General features: G+C 35.6%; 3 protein-coding genes and 1 pseudogene across 5 annotated transcripts; 1 reads left to right on the forward strand and 3 right to left on the reverse strand.

Moving 5' to 3' along the window:
• Positions 1–1374: 1374 nt before the first annotated feature.
• Positions 1375–6048, forward strand: LOC7471746 (AT-hook motif nuclear-localized protein 10). 3 transcript variants are annotated; one of them, XM_024595102.2, is made up of 6 exons: positions 1375–1555; positions 1996–2595; positions 3404–3456; positions 4401–4532; positions 5008–5169; positions 5449–6048. In XM_024595102.2, exons 2-6 carry the CDS (start codon positions 2031–2033, stop codon positions 5683–5685), a joined length of 1149 nt encoding a protein of 382 aa, XP_024450870.2. In that variant the 5' UTR covers positions 1375–1555; positions 1996–2030; the 3' UTR covers positions 5686–6048. The 3 variants fall into 3 exon arrangements, with proteins under 3 accessions (XP_024450870.2, XP_002300624.4, XP_024450869.2); XM_002300588.4 differs by having other exon boundaries at positions 2001–2595; XM_024595101.2 differs by lacking the exon at positions 1375–1555 and having other exon boundaries at positions 1572–2595.
• Positions 6049–6447: 399 nt separating this feature from the next.
• On the reverse strand, positions 6448–9205 carry LOC18096065 (uncharacterized). Its single transcript, XM_006386068.3, has 5 exons — positions 8931–9205; positions 8254–8596; positions 7640–7911; positions 7252–7448; positions 6448–6989 (listed from the first exon to the last, which is right to left on the reverse strand). The coding sequence occupies exons 1-5, from the start codon at positions 9118–9120 to the stop codon at positions 6555–6557; spliced, it is 1437 nt and encodes a 478-aa protein (XP_006386130.2). The 5' UTR covers positions 9121–9205; the 3' UTR covers positions 6448–6554.
• Positions 9206–10132: 927 nt separating this feature from the next.
• On the reverse strand, positions 10133–13276 carry LOC18096066 (uncharacterized; annotated as a pseudogene).
• A 685-nt stretch (positions 13277–13961) lies between these two features.
• LOC7471748 (heavy metal-associated isoprenylated plant protein 28) lies at positions 13962–15307 on the reverse strand. The gene is made up of 3 exons (XM_002301863.4): positions 14936–15307; positions 14561–14633; positions 13962–14398 (listed from the first exon to the last, which is right to left on the reverse strand). Exons 1-3 carry the CDS (start codon positions 14939–14941, stop codon positions 14202–14204), a joined length of 276 nt encoding a protein of 91 aa, XP_002301899.4. The 5' UTR covers positions 14942–15307; the 3' UTR covers positions 13962–14201.
• Positions 15308–17652: the final 2345 nt, after the last annotated feature.

The raw sequence follows: 17652 nt of genomic DNA on the forward strand, positions 1-17652 counted from the left end.
TTTTCATTTTGATGAATAATTTTTCATCATCATCACTAGTATCATTAACTCAACATTCAAGTCAACTTGATGATCCATCAATTCAAAGCATCAATTAAATCAAATTAAATTATAATTTATCTAATTAACTTGATTAAAACTCATGATATAGGTTTTGAGTCGGGTCATATTTAATAACTTTATCATTGACTTAAGATCTATCTTTAATGTTAATTTTCTCAAGAAGGTATTAATTTTAATTATCAGCAATATTAAATTGCAGATTAGGATTCTATTCAATTACGTAAACATATCAATGATAATAAGTAAAACCTTCCGATTATATTAATTAACTTAATTATGCTAGAAAGATATTTCCTTATTTAGCTTGCCATAACTCTTTCACCCACCAATAGGTTACCTCTCCTCTCTCTCTCTCTATATATATATATATATATATATAAACTAAGAAAAAAAGCATATTCAAATCAAATAACATCATTTAATTATACTTATTTTTACTAAGCATTAATTAGGGTGGATAAATTAAGTCGTGGAACCTTTTATTTGTAACTTTTAAGGGCCAAAATTAAAATTAAGGCCACTGATCACTTGGTATAAGAATTAAGTAAATTCAAACCAAAAGCTTAAAAAAATACAGTTTAATTTTAGTTGATGGACCGACAACCTCGCCACCTCCCTCAGTATTGTAAAACTGTCAAGCCTTCCCATCACAATCATTAAACTTAACCTGGTATCGAATCAACACAAGGTTAAGATTCTTTGTTAGGAGGGTTATTCTTTTTTATTTTATTTTTTTTAAAAAAATCAATAAGTTTTTAATCAAATTTAAAAGTCACAAAATCAACCTACTCTTTTTATTTACTGTGAAACAAGGTTTCGGGTCCAGCTACCAGTTTTAACACGCACAAGTGGAATTTCTTGTAAGGACTTAAAAGAGAAGGAGAATAGACTAACCACCGATCCATCCAATTGTACAAATGTCCAAATAACAATAATTAAATTTTATACATTATGATTTCAAGATAATATAAACAATTGATGCAAAATTGTCATAACTTCCATACCATAACATTCCTCGAGTAGGAATGAACCTAGTACTCGCTACGAATTGACTTACATGCAAAACTATGGATTTCTTTTAAATCCTGATCGCCACGTGGATGCGTGTACATCAATTTAACACTCCAGACTCAGAGCACAGGCTAATCTTGAAAAAGAGGGAGGCTGCACTAAATACAATAAAATAATAATCACGGAAGCAAATTTAGGCCTACTTTTTAGTTTTTACCTGTCTTTTTTTTTTTAATATATATAAAAAATAATAATAAAGTTCTCTCTCTCTCTCTCTCTTTCTCACCGCAAGGGAAAGGCATGAGAAAGGGAAAACCCCCCAAAAAGATTATTTAATAATAATAATAAAAAATAGTGTTTGAATTAAATTATTAACTTAATATTCAGATTTCTCACATTTCTCTGAGAAATACCCCTTGCAGCTCTTCATTTCCTCCACCCCCTGTGAATTCCTTCTCTTTTACTTTCTCCTAATTTATCGGTAAGTCTATTTTATTTTATTTTATTTCTCTTGTTTTCCTATTTTTCTTTTTAATTTAAAAAATAATTAAAAGTTATGACGAAATTCTTTCCTTCCTTTACGCAAAATACTTTCCTTTTCAGATTTTCTTCTCAGAAAAGGATTCCTATTTTCTGTTTTAACAGTTGTTATTATTTTTTTCTCTTATGGGTTTACTAGATTCTTGTCTAGATTTATGTCCCCTAGATTTACGCGGATTCTTCTGTTTCTAGTTTAGTTTTTTTATTTTTTTCTTACAATTTAAGACAAATTAATGATCTCTTGCTACAAGAAGAGAAAAAAAAAAAAAACCCTTCCTTGCTCCTCTCTTGCACGGTTCAGTCGGGAGCAATAAATTTTTGAAATTTAAAGAGTGTGAATCTTGAGGTTTTTTTTAGTGATCTGAAAGTGATTTTTTTTAGGACAGAGGTTGTCTGAAAATTTAGTAGACCTGAAGATGTCGGGGTCGGAGACAGGGGTGATGACAAGCAGAGACCCTTTTAGTGTGACAGGACTGCAACATAAAACTGAGGTACCGTCACAGCCGGTCATACAAAACATGCGTTTAGCCTTCAGTGCTGACGGTGCTGCTGTTTACAAACCGATAACCACCGCTACTACCACTACGGTGGCGTCACCTACCTATCAGCCTGGTGGGGTGGAAGGATCGGCTGTTGGGGCCTCGGTATCTCCTCACTGGATTAATGTAGGAGGGAGTGGAGGAGATCCAATGAAAAGAAAGAGAGGTAGACCAAGGAAGTATGGGCCAGATGGCACTATGGCATTGGCTCTTGCGTCTGCACCTCAGTCTGTTGCTGTAACCCCACTAACAAGTTCTGGTCTCTCTTCTCCTCCAGCTCAGGCTCAGGTTCAGCCTCTTGTTCTTACTCCATCTCCTGGGTCTGATGTTGGTGTCGCTGGTCCTGCTGTTGCTCTCGGAGGATCAGTGTCGCCTACTGGGGTAAAGAAAGCCAGAGGCAGACCTCCTGGTTCTAGCAAAAAACAGCAACTTGATGCTCTCGGTAACGACCAATGACCCATATATTTATGGGTCTATATATGCACACATACATATGCACACATATATATAGTTTGTTAATTTATATTTTATTAAATTTATCGATTTCTTTTTTATAAAAATCAATTTGTTTTTCTTTTCATTATTATGAAAAATTGAAAATTATGAAATATGGGCGGTGTCAATATAAGTGTCAGTGACGTGGGGCGGTCGGAATGAATGTTTTATAGAGGCGACAAGTTACAGTAGGCGGCGGCGGAGGAGGAGGAGCGTGTGGTAGAGTTGTGAGGCACACAGGACATGAGATAGAATAGTTGTTGGTTTTGCTGTTGCTGAGATGCAACAAGTAAAGAAAAAAGAATATTGAACTGTGGCTACTGGCTACCGGGGGTGTAAAATACAAAAGGGCTAATCTGACATGGGATTCTTATTTCCAAAAATTACTATTATGCCCCTTTTTGAATTTTTTGAATGAAAATAAATTTATTATTTTCCTATAAAAATATCGGTGTTGAATTTTTAATTGAATAAGACCAATCAAATTCCTATAAAATCCAGTCTCATGCAACACACACACACACGTATGAAACTTAACCAAAAAGATGATGCAGCTTCATGCTATATCATCTCAGAGAATAAAAAAAATTTGTTCGATGCTGATTGCCGAATGCCTCCAGCCTGCATGATTCTTTTGTATTATTTTTTTCTGGGGTGGGGGGCTTATGTTTAAAATTCTCAATATTTTTATTTTGTATATTTCTTGCTGTATTTACACGAATATTTTCTGTATATCAATGTGTTTCTTTTTGCAGGATCAGCTGGGATTGGATTCACGCCACATGTGATCACTGTGAAAGCTGGGGAGGTTTCCATTTTTCCTTTATATTATAACTCTCTTTTCTTTTCCATTTTTAACTCTTTCTGCTTCTGGGAGGTAAATCTTAGTTGTTGTTTGCAACTCATCACCATGATCACTGTAATCCTTTTTTTTTCCAAGGCATTACCGTAATATTATTTGGCATATCCATATCAGTTGGCGATTAACTTAACTTTGATGATTGAAGCATGGATTGCTTGCCCATCTTTTGATTTTTTACCTCCGAAAGCTGGTTACTTTACTCAGTCCCGGCATCGGTTTTCTTGTGTTCCTGAGTCACTATGGAGGGTGACAAATTTTATATGACCTAAGAAACATCGTGATGTTATATTAGGAAAATCGACCTGTTCTACCCCGAAGGCCAAAGAATGAGAGAAGAAATGCTGGCATGCTTATAAATTTGAATATAATAATAATTGTGTATCCCAGTACTTAGAAGTTCTTTTGGTAGTTGATCAATCAATGCATAGACTGCAAGTACGTAGCTTAGAAGGAAAATGGTGAACTACTTAAAGTGGACAGCTTTAGGGGAAGGTAATTCAAACTAGTTCCATAATGATCGTTCATGTTTTGTTGGTAATTAGTGACTTTTAAGGCAATCAAATTGCTTTAGTGGGTGAGATATATGGTGAATAAGTGCTACTGATATGAGATTGTTTATCGTCCTTGTGCCATTGATATGAGAGGTGAGGATTTGGAAAGTGCTGAACTTGTTAAGATTGCTTATATGTCAAATGATCGTGTTTCTGATATCTTAATCATAACTCATGTCGTTGATACTTCAGCTTTCGTAGTATTTCTTTCCTCGTAGAAAACAGTTTGCTTTTCTTTCCAACTTGTTGTTTTGGTATTATTTTGTTGTTAAACTTATGATTATTAGCACATAGTTTATCTTGTAATTGGTGGTTGACTTTTATTTTATTTCCTTTAAGGATGTATCGTCGAAGATTATGTCATTTTCTCAGCATGGTCCAAGGGCTGTTTGTATCTTGTCAGCAAATGGTGCCATATCCAATGTGACTCTTCGCCAACAGGCCACATCTGGAGGAACTGTAACTTATGAGGTGAGTGACATCGCATAAATTTTTCTGGAAACAGAAAATGTCCAAGAATTTAATAAAATCCTTTAAAAAATTTCTTATCTTCTTATAAAGTTGAACACTAAAATCTGCAAATGTCAATAAGGATTTTAACCATTTCGAATCTCTGTCGGGGAGGTATATATAAAACCATGTCTGAGTTGTTAGCTGTTGAAGAATCAGCTTTGTGGTGTCAAATTCTTGCCCACTTGTTAATGTTACTTTTGCTGATTAATATTCATGAAAGTAGAGGATTCATGCTCATGAGGGCTTCCTTTCATTAGATTTTTCGGTCACCTTTTCCCAACTTGTTAATAGCTTTTATATATTTCCATGAACACTGTGTTTCAGTTGTGCACTGGAGGCAATTCTGTCCTTGCTGATTGTGGTCCGGTCCACCTCTGACCAAAGTCTTCACTCATTGTTTCTTTTCAAAAAAATTTGCTCCTTCTCAATTCAGGGAAGATTTGAAATTCTGGCACTTTCTGGTTCATATCTGCCATCAGAAAATGGGGGTCAAAGGAGCAGGACTGGAGGTCTAAGCGTGTGTTTGTCTGGCCCAGATGGTCGGGTGCTAGGTGGTAGTGTGGCTGGTCTTCTAATGGCTGCAGCCCCAGTACAGGTACAGGCTGAAATCTGTGAAGACAATTTCACTGTAGTTTTAAGCAGTCTGTCTTTACCTCCAAAAATATTTGGTCTTGTAATAAAAGTTGCATGCGATAGAAGTGCATTTCATGATATTATTATCATCAGAATTTCACATGCTGTCATATCTTTTATATCACGTTAGCACATACTTGAGCTAATTGATACTGCTTGAATTCTGCTTTTCTTACCGTTCTTTTACTCAGCATTAGTGAGTCTACCGGCTAATGATATTGAGCCATCTATTTCATTGCAGGTAGTTGTGAGTAGTTTCATTGCAGATGGTCGCAAGGTATCAAAGTCAGCAAACCACATGGAACCTTCATCTGCAACATCAAAGCTTCCCCCAACTGGTGGATCGACTGGGGTGAGCAGCCCACCGTCACGTGGGACTCTCAGTGAATCGTCAGGTGGGCCTGGTAGTCCACTGAACCAGAGTACTGGAGCCTGCAATAACAACCCACAAGGCATATCAAACATGCCATGGAAATAAATCCTTTTAGCTTTTTGACTAATTAGTGTAGTAGTACGCGTTGATTCTAAAGAGGTTCGGAGTCCCATTTGTATTTTAAGTCAACTGTTAGTTAAATAAGACTAGAGAATGTTTTCTTGCATAGTAGCACTGCTTGCTGGATAGTGCCAATGAGGTAGCGAGGCGTTTCCATTCCTGAGGTTGTGTGAAGTCTAAGAAATGTTCGTGCTTTGAGAAAGCTTTAGATTGAGATGATTAGCTTGACTTGTATTGACTTACTAGTAGTAGGCCATTTCTTGCTGCTGTTATCGGAGCTCATATGCAATAGATATTAATCCTTGTTTACCTGCTGATCAAGGCCTTAAAGGTGCTCGTTTTAATTCAGGATTGTGTTCTTATGTTCTTCAATCTTCATGCCCATGAATTTTCTCCCCGTGCTATTTTTCATTCTAGTTGTAGTTCTGGTCGTTTTCCTGTCAATAGGCACATGACTGCACACAGTCACACAAAGCATATAGCTCAGTTAAGTCCATCTAATAAATAAAAGAAAACAATGGCTCCAAGCACCACAAGTCTATGAAACGGGAATTTGGATTTGGATCCACTGTGGCTCTGCAAAAGGTCGCATCTTTGGTAGTAAGTTCAAGCTTGACTCAACAGAGGAAGGCGAATCAGTTTGAGATTGGCTTGCTTATGAGCTTATTTTCCAGCTTAAGCAAATCAAAATGGAAATTAGTCGAATATTAGATAAACGGTTGAAGCTCCAAAACGAACTAATAGGCCTAGTCTTAACATCTCAAAGCTTGAGCACTACTGCTTCCCACCAATGGGAAAAGAGGTGTTTTACAATGATCAAACAGTACAGGAGAACATTGGTTAAAGCCCAGATTTTAACTCTTGGCTCTCTTCAACAGAAAACGCAATGAAAAGAACCCGAGCGCAAATGTCTGCCAAAACCATGCTCTTGCATTTGCAGGATCCACCATTTTTGCCAGATGCCATGCATATAGACCCTCGCCAAGATGTGCTGCCATAGATAAAACAAAAACTGCCCTTATCACCCACATAGACCGAAAGAAGAAAAGGGATATAGCTCTTAAAAGCGGCACTGGTCCTATGTCTGGCAAGTAAGCAACACCGAACAATGAAATCATTCCAACCACAACAAAGAGCCATGCATATATGTTAGGACCATCCAAAGCTTTCCTTTTCCTTTCCTGCCAGTATGAGATAGTTGCAGCCATGCCCTCCCGAGGACTAACCATTGGAACATAGCCAAGCTCCTCCTTGGCTTTTAGGAATGAGAAGTAGTGGGTCACGCCAACCTGCTTGAAAATATAGTGATTGCAAAATTAGCAGTAGGCATATCAATCAAATTCATCATTTTCATAGAAAAAGAGTAAAGCCATTTACGTTTGTACAAAGTAGAAAGAAAAGGAGAATCATTTTCTATGCCAGATGAAAAAAATAAGAAACATGTGTATAATTTGCAGTGCATTTGACTTGAGTTCCAGGCATGCCGCCAGACTACTAGAGATGAATAGGTCAATCACTGTCAAGGACAAAAATATGATATTTTGAAACAACCTTGTATACTTCAGCAGGAAGGATGAGTGGTTGAGGAAGCCACCACCGATTCAACCATGGGTACAAGACTGTATAGATAGCAGAGAACATCCTTCCCAGAAAAAGAGCATGAGAGACAGATAAAGCAGCCTTTGGTAGGTCATAATCCAGGCTTCTAAGCAGAGGCCGCAGGAATTCAAAACTGTTGATTGGAGACCCTGTAAAAGTAGCAGGTTAAATACTTCCTCTTTTCCATGGTGAGCATGATCCTGTATCAAAAACATTCATCCCATATTGCCAACTAATATTTGGGAATATAAAGTCTTTAAGAAAAAAAAAATTGGATTGTTATTGTTGTATTAAATTTGTAAACAAGAATGTTATGAAAGGAAATGATTTGGGTCATTACCATCAGATATAAAGTATGGCTGGCCAGCAGCAACTGGATGCCCTCCTTTTTTGGGAATGTCATCCAAAAGCCCCATGCTTGCCAATATTATTGCAAGCACAAGGTTATCCACATATACCCAGTCTGTCTTCACATTTGAATCACCAATTTTGAAAGGCAGAAGACCTAGCTTGGCAAAGGATACAATCCTCGGAAAATGCCTTTCTTCACCTGGCCCATATATAGCAGCGGGACGAATTGCACACGTGTAAAGACGTTTTCCATTGTTCTTCCTATACAGCGAAGAAACAAAGCATATAACTCTTCCTATTATGAAAATATGATTGCATGCATTCCAACCTATCCCCTTTTCTAGTTCAACATTGTCAGATGCTATCAATAAAGCAAAACTAATTAAGTTCATTCATTTTCAAGACCAATTACATTCAAAATTCAAGAAAAATCTGACTGCTATGTCAGTTCATGATTCACACCAAGTCTATCATCTATACAAAAAAAAGAAGAATAAATCTTTACAAGGTACTAGGCAATATATCACCCAGGATAAACTTAGAATCACACACTAAGTAATTTAGAGAGCAACAGAGTAAGCTTTCTTGCAAGAGATTACTTACTTAAAAGGTCGGCCATTGTGCTTTAAAATCAACTGTTCAGCAATCGATTTGCTCCGCCCATACGAATCAACATGGTCATCAATAGGGAAGTAAGGTAAGCTTTCATTGCCATTCACAATCTCCTTTCCACCGAATACAACATTATATGTGCTCACATAAACAAGCCTTCTGATCTCAAACTCGAGACAAGCCTCCAAAACAAGACAAGTTCCACTAATATTCACCTCATCAACCCGACCAAACTGGAGCATTTCTTTCCCCGACATGCCATACGAAGCAAGGTGGAAAACACAATCGGCCCCACGTAAGGCTTTATCAACATCTTTTTTTCGAGTAAGATCCCCTATATCATCACAGTCTTAGTAGCTTAAGCCAATAATCTACATTAACTAGCAGTGAACGACAAATTCTTCCAACGAAAAAAAATAAAAATCCAATTCAAACCATAATCATCACCAGATAATGAAAGAATTTATAAAGTGAAGAAACAAAAGCAGAGAAACCCAAAAACAAGATGTGTTTTTGAATTCATGGAAATGGTCTTAGAATTTACTGCAGTAAGTCAACTACATGATGAATTGATCAGCACATTCTTATTCCATACAAAAGAAATAGATTTAAGAAATAAATAGGAAATTGATACAGTAATAAAGAAAGAGAAAAAAAGAAAAGATAACCTTGAATGAGTCGAACCCCATGATTCTTGAGATCATCAGACCAAGGAGAAGTGAGTCGGAGATCAAAGGCTCGGACTTGGCGAGCACCTCGACGGACCAGCTCCAGACATAAGGCGGAACCCACGAAACCCAATCCACCTGTGACTACAAAGGTGTTGGCCTCTATCCCTTCATTCTCGCTCAAGTGCATTTTGCTTTCCGTTTTGGTTCCTTTTCTTGCTCTCTCGAGAAGGGTAAAAAAAGAGAAAATCTTTCCTGCTATTTTTATTAGCAGAATAAAGTTTAACCTTTTATACTTTTTTTTTTTATTAATATTAATATCAAGTACATGTACTTTGATTAATTTTACAGATTTTAAAATTAATAATTATATATATCTCTAGAAAATTAATAATTATATATATCTCTGATAACCTGAAGTTTGTGATAACCTTTTATACTTATACTTAGTACAACTCGAAATGAGAAAAATACTTAATTCTTTACCCTCTATTTTTTTTTTTTAAGAATATGTATAATTTATAATTTTTTTTGTTTTTGTTTTTGATACATATAAAATTATTTTAAAGAAATGATTTATTGGGTAAGAAGATGCGTTATCTCTTAATTTCTTAGATTTAAATTTTAAATTTATAAGAAAATATTATTTTTTATAAACATAAGATGATGAAAAAGGTGTATTTATAAGATCATCTAAAAAAAAACTAGTTTTGACTAATATATAAATTCATTTAAGAATATATTTTATTGTAGATGAATAAACATATAAATCAAATATAATGGCTAAGAAAAAAAAGATAAAAATTATGCATCAATAAGTTGTTTGTTCATAAGATGCGCTGGAAAGGAAAGGAGGTCATGGAAAATCGGGACCTAACATTAACAACCAGAGACTTGTTTTTTTGAGAAATTACTGGTGAATCTACCTTTAATTTTTTGAGTTATAGAACATATTTTTAAAATTTGACCGGAGACGACTTGCTACAAGGCTCGAGATATGGAGTAGATCTGAGTTAACCAGATCTTTTTTAAAAGAATTAACAAGTTTTTAACTGGTTTTTATTGAAATGACCCGGATAAATTTGGGTTTCTATCTCAATATTTTCTTCAATATGAACCTGTTTAGGTTTTAGATCGGCCGTCTGGCATAACTTTTTATATTTTTGGCAGCTGCTTTCTTCAGTTCCCAAACGGAGCCATGGTTTTGTTTGGTTAATGTCTCAGGATATATACAGAAAACATAGCGTTTTTAGTTGCAGAAACATAAACATAGATATAAAAACAAATTTGTAACAAAATAAAATAAAAATACAGAGTATCCTCGCAAGACAGAAATCTCCATCTCCCATCCATGTGGAACACGAATTGGATTCGTGAATCATGTTTCAACTAGCAGTCGTGTACTGTACTGGGATTTTTATAAACTAAATGTGAGAAGTGCAGGTGGGGAACATCATGTACTGGGGTTTATTTGAACTGTATCTAAAAAGGTCATGGCTACCTCTGAAGGCATGGTGTTTATGGGGTAGTGGAATCAACAAACATCACATTTTATGCAAATCATCACGGCTGTCTAATGCCTGAATCGCCTGCTAAAGGACAGTCGGTTTGAGTTTTAAACTGCTTAGGCGCTTATTCCCAAGTTTAAATGAATCAATCAGTATTGAGACCAGTCAAATTTTGAGCTCACTAGTTGAAGCTTTAAAATCCAACTGCCAAGCTTGCTTGCTCTCTATTGTTCTCCATCAGGGAAACAGGAAGGTGTTTTACAATGTGGCCTCACTCTTGGCTCTCTTCAGCAGAAAACGCAATGAACGGATTCCGAACACTAATGTTTGCCAAAACCATGCTCTTGCATTAGCAGGATCCACCCTTCTTGCAAGATTCCATGCATAAACAGCCTCACCAATATGTGCGGCCATGGCTAAATGAAATATTGTTCTCACAACCCACATTGATCGGAAGAGGACAAGGCTTGTGGCTTTGAGAAGTGACACCGGTGGTACTATGTCTGGCAAGTAAGCAGCACTGAACACGGAAGTTATTCCAATCACAACAAACAACCTTGCATATATGGTAGGTCCATCCAAAGTCTTCGTCTTCCGCTCCTGCCAGTATGAGATAGTTGCAGCCATGCCCTCTCGAGGACTCACCATTGGAACATAGCCAAGCTCCTGCCTGGCTTTCAGGAAAGAGAAGTAGTGGGTCACACCAACCTGCTTGAAATACATTAGATTCAGTAATACAGTGATACGATATTAGAAATAGGCACATCAATTTTTATTTATTTATTATTTTTCTTGAATTGTAAGATGAAGAAAGTAAGAATGCTGCCTAAACATTCATGCATGATTTGCGGCGACTTGATTTTCAGGCATGGATGTTAAGCAGAAAATATGATATTTTGAAACTACCTTGTACACTTCAGCAGGAAGGATCAGTGGCTGAGGAAGCCACCAGCGATTCAACCACGGGTATAATACAGTATAGATTGCCCAGAAAATCCTTCCCAGCATAAGAGCACGAGGGACAGACAAACTGGCCTTTGGTTGGTCATAATCCAGACTTCTAAGCAGTGGCTGGAGGAATTCAAAAGTGCTGATCGGAGACCCTGAAAGAGTAGCAGGTTAGATCCTCAATCCCTCCATTACCACTGTAAAAACCAAGCAATCTTTTGAAGACAATTATCTCACATTGAGGACTGGAAAGAGTCTCAAGAATTACCAATAGTTCTATTAAATCGTAAAGAGGTTTGCTTTGAAGCCAATGGTTTGGTTATTACCATCAGATATAAAGTATGGCTGGCCAGCATCTACTGGATGCCCTTCATTATTAGGAATGTCATCCAAAAGCCCCATGCTTGCCAATATTAGTTCAAGCACAAGGTTATCCACATATACCCAGTCTGTCTTCACATTTGAATCACCAATTTTGAAAGGCAGAAGGCCTAACTTGGCAAAGGATACAATCCTCGGAAAATGCCTTTCTTCCCCTAGCCCATATATAGCAGAAGGACGAATCGCACACGTAAAAAGACATTTTCCATTGTTCTTCCTATACAGCAAAGAAACAACCCATATAACTCTTTTCCTATTATGAAAACTTGTAATTATGAAAGTTATTGATGCCTTTCAAGTTCCGATTCATCACCCTTTTCTAGTTTAGCATCTCAGAAGCTACCAGCAAAGAAAAACTAATCAACCTCACTCCATTTTCACGTGCATTTTTCTTCAGCAAAGAAAAATCTGATATGTCAACTCAGTCCTATCACATCATCTTTACAAGAAATGAATAGATCTTTATGAGGCTTTTATCAAATGACGAAATAGAGATATGCATAACAAGAGTGAGGATTCTTGAAGAACATTAACTTACTTGAAAGGACAAGCATTGTGCTTCAGAACCAACCGTTCAGCAATTGATTTGCTACGGCCGTATGGATCAACATGGTCATCAACAGGAAAGAAAGATAAGCTTTCATTGCCATTCACAATCTCCTTTCCACCGAATACAACACCATATGTGCTCACATAAACAAGCCTTCTGATCTCAAACTCGAGACAAGCCTCCAAAACAGGAAAGTTCCATTAATATTCACCTCATCAACACGACCAAACTGGAGCATTTCTTTCCCCGACATGCCATACGAAGCAAGGTGGAAAACACAATCGGCCCCACGTAAGGCTTTATCAACATCTTTTTTTCGAGCAACATCCCCTATATCATCACAATCTTGGTAGCTTAGCAGGTTGCAAGAAGTACAAAAATCTCAGGAACTTGTCCTAGCAGTTAAGAACGAAATCAGCGCGTGCTTGATTCAAAATCTAATTCAAACCATTATTGATACAAATCCAGCAATTAATGATGAATTTGTGGAAATGCTCTTAAGATTATTGCAGAGTGACTAACCAAATATATATATACTATATTATTCTCTAAATTAATTAATCTTTGCTTGATCTTCTCAATTTATATCTGATTTGCACATAATCAAAAGTAAGGGAAAAAATACTTAAAAAAAAGGGATTGATGAGTGACTGGAAGAAATAAATAAAGGGATGATGGAACCTTGAATGCAGCGAACTCCATGGTTCTTGAGGTCAACGGACCATGGGGAAGTGGGTCGGATATCAAAGGCTCGAACCTGGCGAGCACCTCGGCGGACCAGCTCCAGACATAAGTAGGAGCCCACGAAGCCTAGTCCTCCAGTGACTACGAACGTGTTGTCTTCTATCCCTTCATTCTGGCTGAAGTGCATTCTGCTTCTTCTTTCCCTTTCTCTTGTTTCTTCAAAAGTCTTGCTTAGGAACACGACAGAGCATCATAACCGTCAAGGATCAACTACTTAAGACAAACTACATATCCATCCTCCGATTATGTAAACAATTTTAATTGAGTTTATATAGTTTAAAATTTAATTTAAAATGGCCCTGAAATTATCATAATTGAATACTTAATCAATATGCCGTCTCTTGAGGATGACTTATCAACAGAAATTAAAAGAATTCATTTACCATTTATATTTATTTTTCATGTGTTATTATTAATACCACTTTAATACTTTTTCAATGATATTTTTAGATTAATTTACACGTCAATCAAAATTATTTTCTAAACTGATAGATTCAGATAAATTTAATAAATTAACCTACATACTAATCTCAAGATTTAAAGTCAACAAATTCTCTGAGATTAATTGTGAGAAATATTACTTTGTTTAATATAGATGCATGGTACAGAATGATATTGTCATACCAAATAAAGTCTCTATTCGTTCTCAGTGAACGTCCTGCTGCTGCTCTTAGTTAATTATTCAAGAATTTGAAGGCGATAGAGAAAGAAAGGGTTGCAAGCAAAACAGATTCCTTCTTCAAATTTAACCCAACTAGCCTTCGCACAACTCATAATTCTATCATTTTCTTCTCCATGGTTCCAAGATTTCATGCCATTGCGACGAGTTAACTGTAACAAAGAAGATACAACGCAAAATAGAAATGCTTAAAAATATAGAAAAAGAAGAAAAGAAAAAGAAAAAGGAAAGAATATGGCTCCGCAAAATTTAGGATTCTTCTATTTCACTCTGTGTATACTATCATCATTCAACATGTAAGACTTCCTTTGAAAAAGAAAAGGTAGAAGGGGAATCAGAAAGGGAAAAAAAATACAGGCACGAATCACAACCTTGGTATATGATCATCCCCTTCAGGGGTTAAAAAAAAAGAAAAAAGAGGAAGGAATAATTAATAGAAAAAGAAGCAAAATAAAATAGTCTTAGAAGAAGTTGACGTTGTTGAATCCCAAGCTTCCATAACTTGCACTGGCATAAACACTGAGAAGCTCGTTTTGGGGAGACCAGAAATCAGCTTTAAGACCTCCTCTTCTGATGGCTTTAAGTATTTTGTTCCTATGTGCATATCCTGTGACCACCACTTTCTGACTATTAACATCCACTTCCACTTTCTCTATCCCTGAAAACAAGAAAAAATTGAACAAGGGATCATCAAAAACATTGAAATGTATCACATGAAAACACTAGATGTTGTCTAGATTCATGACTGGCTCGATTTCATGCTAGCTAGCTAGGACCAATAATTAAACACAGATCAAAGTGACTGGGACAAACTGAGTACCTTTCAATTTTGACAGGCATTTCCTCAGTCTTTTCTCGTGTATGCCAACCATCTCCACCTTCAACTCAACAGTCTGCAAAAGGGTCATACATGCATAAATACAAACTTCTAAAACTAAAAGAATATAGGAAACTCTTTGCCTTAATAAAGAGCAGTTCCACAAGTGGGAGCTAACAAGATCAAGACCTGACCAAAAATATTAATTTACTGGCCTTTGCCTTGGTTGATGAAAAACTGAACCGTTTTTACTTGGCCTTCCATGCCATTAATTTTTAAGAAATATTGGTGACATTTGAGAGAAGAAACTGGCTTAATTATATGCTAGCTAGTGCCTGTAAAAGATATTATATAGAAAAGGGAAAGAGAAATAGGTACCTCCATGATGGAATGATGATTGAATAATGATATGGAGATGATGAGATAAAAAAAGGTAAAGAAACGAACAAGGACGACAGGATACAAATGGAATGATGAGTTGGAGAATGAATGCAACAGAAGGGGAATGTCAGGCTCTTATATAGCAGGGGGAGAGAGGGGGGACATGAAAAAAGATGGAATAAACAATATTAAAGTAGGTTTCTAGTCCTGTGCTTCTAGGATTAGACGAAGAAACCATCTGCTTTTCTTCGCTTTTCTTTTTCAAAGACAAACACACAGACATGACATGTAAACCAGATGACAAGAAAACCGTTAAGATGGAGAAGTGTGCTTGAAATATGACATGTTGTTTTGCTAGCTCAAGATTCAAGACTCAAAGACAGAGAGTACGTAGTTCCCTCTGCGCAAAGCAATGTGAGTCTCAAGCATTTTAAATCATTGGGTTTGACGAGTCCAACCTTGCCTTTATTTTTATGTGGGGATGGCATCGCAGCAAGTTAGGATGAGGATACCTGGAAAGATTCACAAGCTCATCTTGACCATCCATCTATTCGAACAGTTTGGATCAATTCTTGGTGGGTCCTAGCAGTACTGATGTTATATTCTTTTCTTCATGCAGCACTCTTGTTCCTTGTTAATGGTATATGATCTTCTTTCTTCTTCTTCTTCTTTAACATAAAACGATGTACATGCATAAAGTCTTACCAACAAACTATCGAACATAAAATATTATAGAAATTCTCATTAACAAGCTTAAGATACGTTCACAAATAATACTAGTTTAATTTTTTTTTAATAAATCTCGATAGATTGATAATACAAATTAATTGGCTAAGTATGAATTTTATTTTATTTTACTAAAATGATGTTGTTTAGAAAAATAATTAGTTGGAATTGACTTGCTGGCTCATGGATAAATCAAAGACTTAAATTGTTCTCGAATTGAGTCCTGTAACTATACTTATGCTTATGATCATACCAAAAACAAAAAGCTCGGTGAAAACATGTTCAAGCTGAATAGGAAAAATTCACACAGCAAGTTAGGTATTTTGAAACAGAAATGTTAGCTTGGATCGATGCGTTTTCTCTCCTTTTTAATTTCTTCAAGATATGGCATTTTGTTGTGAGTGACTAGCTAGCTCTCTATTCGAATCCAATGAAGACCCAATTCTTATCTTCCTATCATTCCCATCACATCCATATTTTGCTTTTGATAATTAAAGGGCCGCGTCTACATTAAACATTAAAAAAAACACAAGACATATATGCAGCAGCTGTTCATGCTTCAGAAAGAAGGATGTGAGGAGCCCGGGAAGATTCAATTTGGGATGCTTGGGATCAGGGTGAAAGGATGAAGAACATGCATCGGAATCTGGGATCTCTCGAATTTTAATTGCAAGAACATTTTTCGAGAAACACTACACATATTTCGATTTCTGGTCATCCTCGATCTTGCACTTTTTTGACTTGTGATGGCAGTGTAGTGCTTTTCGATCATAACTATTAGTGTGTCACAAATGACAAGCCACATTCTTAGCTCCGCAGACAAAAATTCTGCTAAAGGTGATGTCCGGTATAAAAAAAAGCCACTTGTTACATGTTTAATATTTAGCATACGATAACTATAAAAATATTATAAGGATGTATGAGAGTACAGTAGAGATTAATTTAAAAAAAAATTGTTTGGAAATAAATTAAAATAATTTTTTTTATTTTTTAAAATTTATTTTTAACATCAGCATATTAAAACGATCCAAAAACACTAAAAAATTAATTTAAAGAAAAATATTCAAATTTTAAGAAATGAAGGGCCAGCTTCAATGCCAAATAGAGTCTAAAAGTGATGAGACGTTGAAATCAAATATATTGGTGGAATAAGGTTTTTTTGTGATTGGATTAATTACGGGTCGGTCAAGTGTAAAGGAATCTATCTTGATGAATGTCTTTGAGATACCGCAAAAAATTTTCTTTTGGAGTGTTTGATCAGGACCTTTAAATGTCAAAGTCAGTAAATTTATAGAGAAAAAAAAACATAATAAATAGGCTAAAGAGTATTAAATTTTAAGAAGAAAGTTGTTCTTGTGTTAATTGTTTTTTTTATATAAAAAAGTTTGAATTTTTAATTTGATAGTTCAAGAAGTATTTTATAGCTCTTGAATCTTTTTTTTTTTTTTTGGATAGAGAGGCTCGAGAATAATTTTACTATAATAAGATTTATGAAGAATAAATACTTCATACATAAGACTGAGTTCAGGTGGTGCGTCTATGCCTATAAGAAAGTGTTGGTTGTTCCCAGCACATGAGCTTGGAATGACACCCGAGGATGCCAACCCAGCCTGCTACCTGAGTTTGAGTGCTCTGCCCGAGCCATTCAGTGATGTTTGGAAATAGACTGAAAATTTAGGCCTATGACTATCATTGGTTTTGTGTTAAAAAGAATAAATCTTGATAGGAAAAGATAAAGATAAACAAGTGTCTGATTTTTTTTTTAATTTTTACAATTATGTATCTCAATTTTAATTTTTATTAATTGATTTGTTCATTTGTTAATAGCAACATAATCAAATGTTTTATGTGGATATTTCTTAGGAATTTATTGTTAATATATACAAATTAAAAAAACAAATTATTAAAATAAAATAAAATTTATAAATTTAACACATAAAAAAAATTATAATCCAATAAATCAAAAATAAAAATTTAAATAGTTTACT

The sequence above is a fragment of the Populus trichocarpa genome, chromosome 2 (assembly GCF_000002775.5).
Source record: "Populus trichocarpa isolate Nisqually-1 chromosome 2, P.trichocarpa_v4.1, whole genome shotgun sequence".
In the NCBI taxonomy this organism is placed as follows: domain Eukaryota; kingdom Viridiplantae; phylum Streptophyta; class Magnoliopsida; order Malpighiales; family Salicaceae; genus Populus; species Populus trichocarpa.

Bases quoted from the DNA above. Each gene is read 5' to 3' on its own strand.
- LOC7471746 (XM_024595102.2), top strand. From the start codon at position 2,031: ATGTCGGGGTCGGAGACAGGGGTGATGACAAGCAGAGACCCTTTTAGT. The intron at 4,533-5,007 runs GTGAGTGACATC...TTCTCAATTCAG, and splicing joins GAGGAACTGTAACTTATGAG to GGAAGATTTGAAATTCTGGC. The intron at 5,170-5,448 runs GTACAGGCTGAA...ATTTCATTGCAG, and splicing joins TGGCTGCAGCCCCAGTACAG to GTAGTTGTGAGTAGTTTCAT.
- LOC7471748 (XM_002301863.4), bottom strand. The intron at 14,399-14,560 runs GTACTCAGTTTG...TCTTGTTTTCAG, and splicing joins ATGCCTGTCAAAATTGAAAG to GGATAGAGAAAGTGGAAGTG.
- LOC18096065 (XM_006386068.3), bottom strand. From the start codon at position 9,120: ATGCACTTGAGCGAGAATGAAGGGATAGAGGCCAACACCTTTGTAGTC. The intron at 8,597-8,930 runs GTTATCTTTTCT...GTGATGATATAG, and splicing joins TGGGGTTCGACTCATTCAAG to GGGATCTTACTCGAAAAAAA. The intron at 6,990-7,251 runs GTTGTTTCAAAA...ATTTTCAAGCAG, and splicing joins TTCCTGCTGAAGTATACAAG to GTTGGCGTGACCCACTACTT.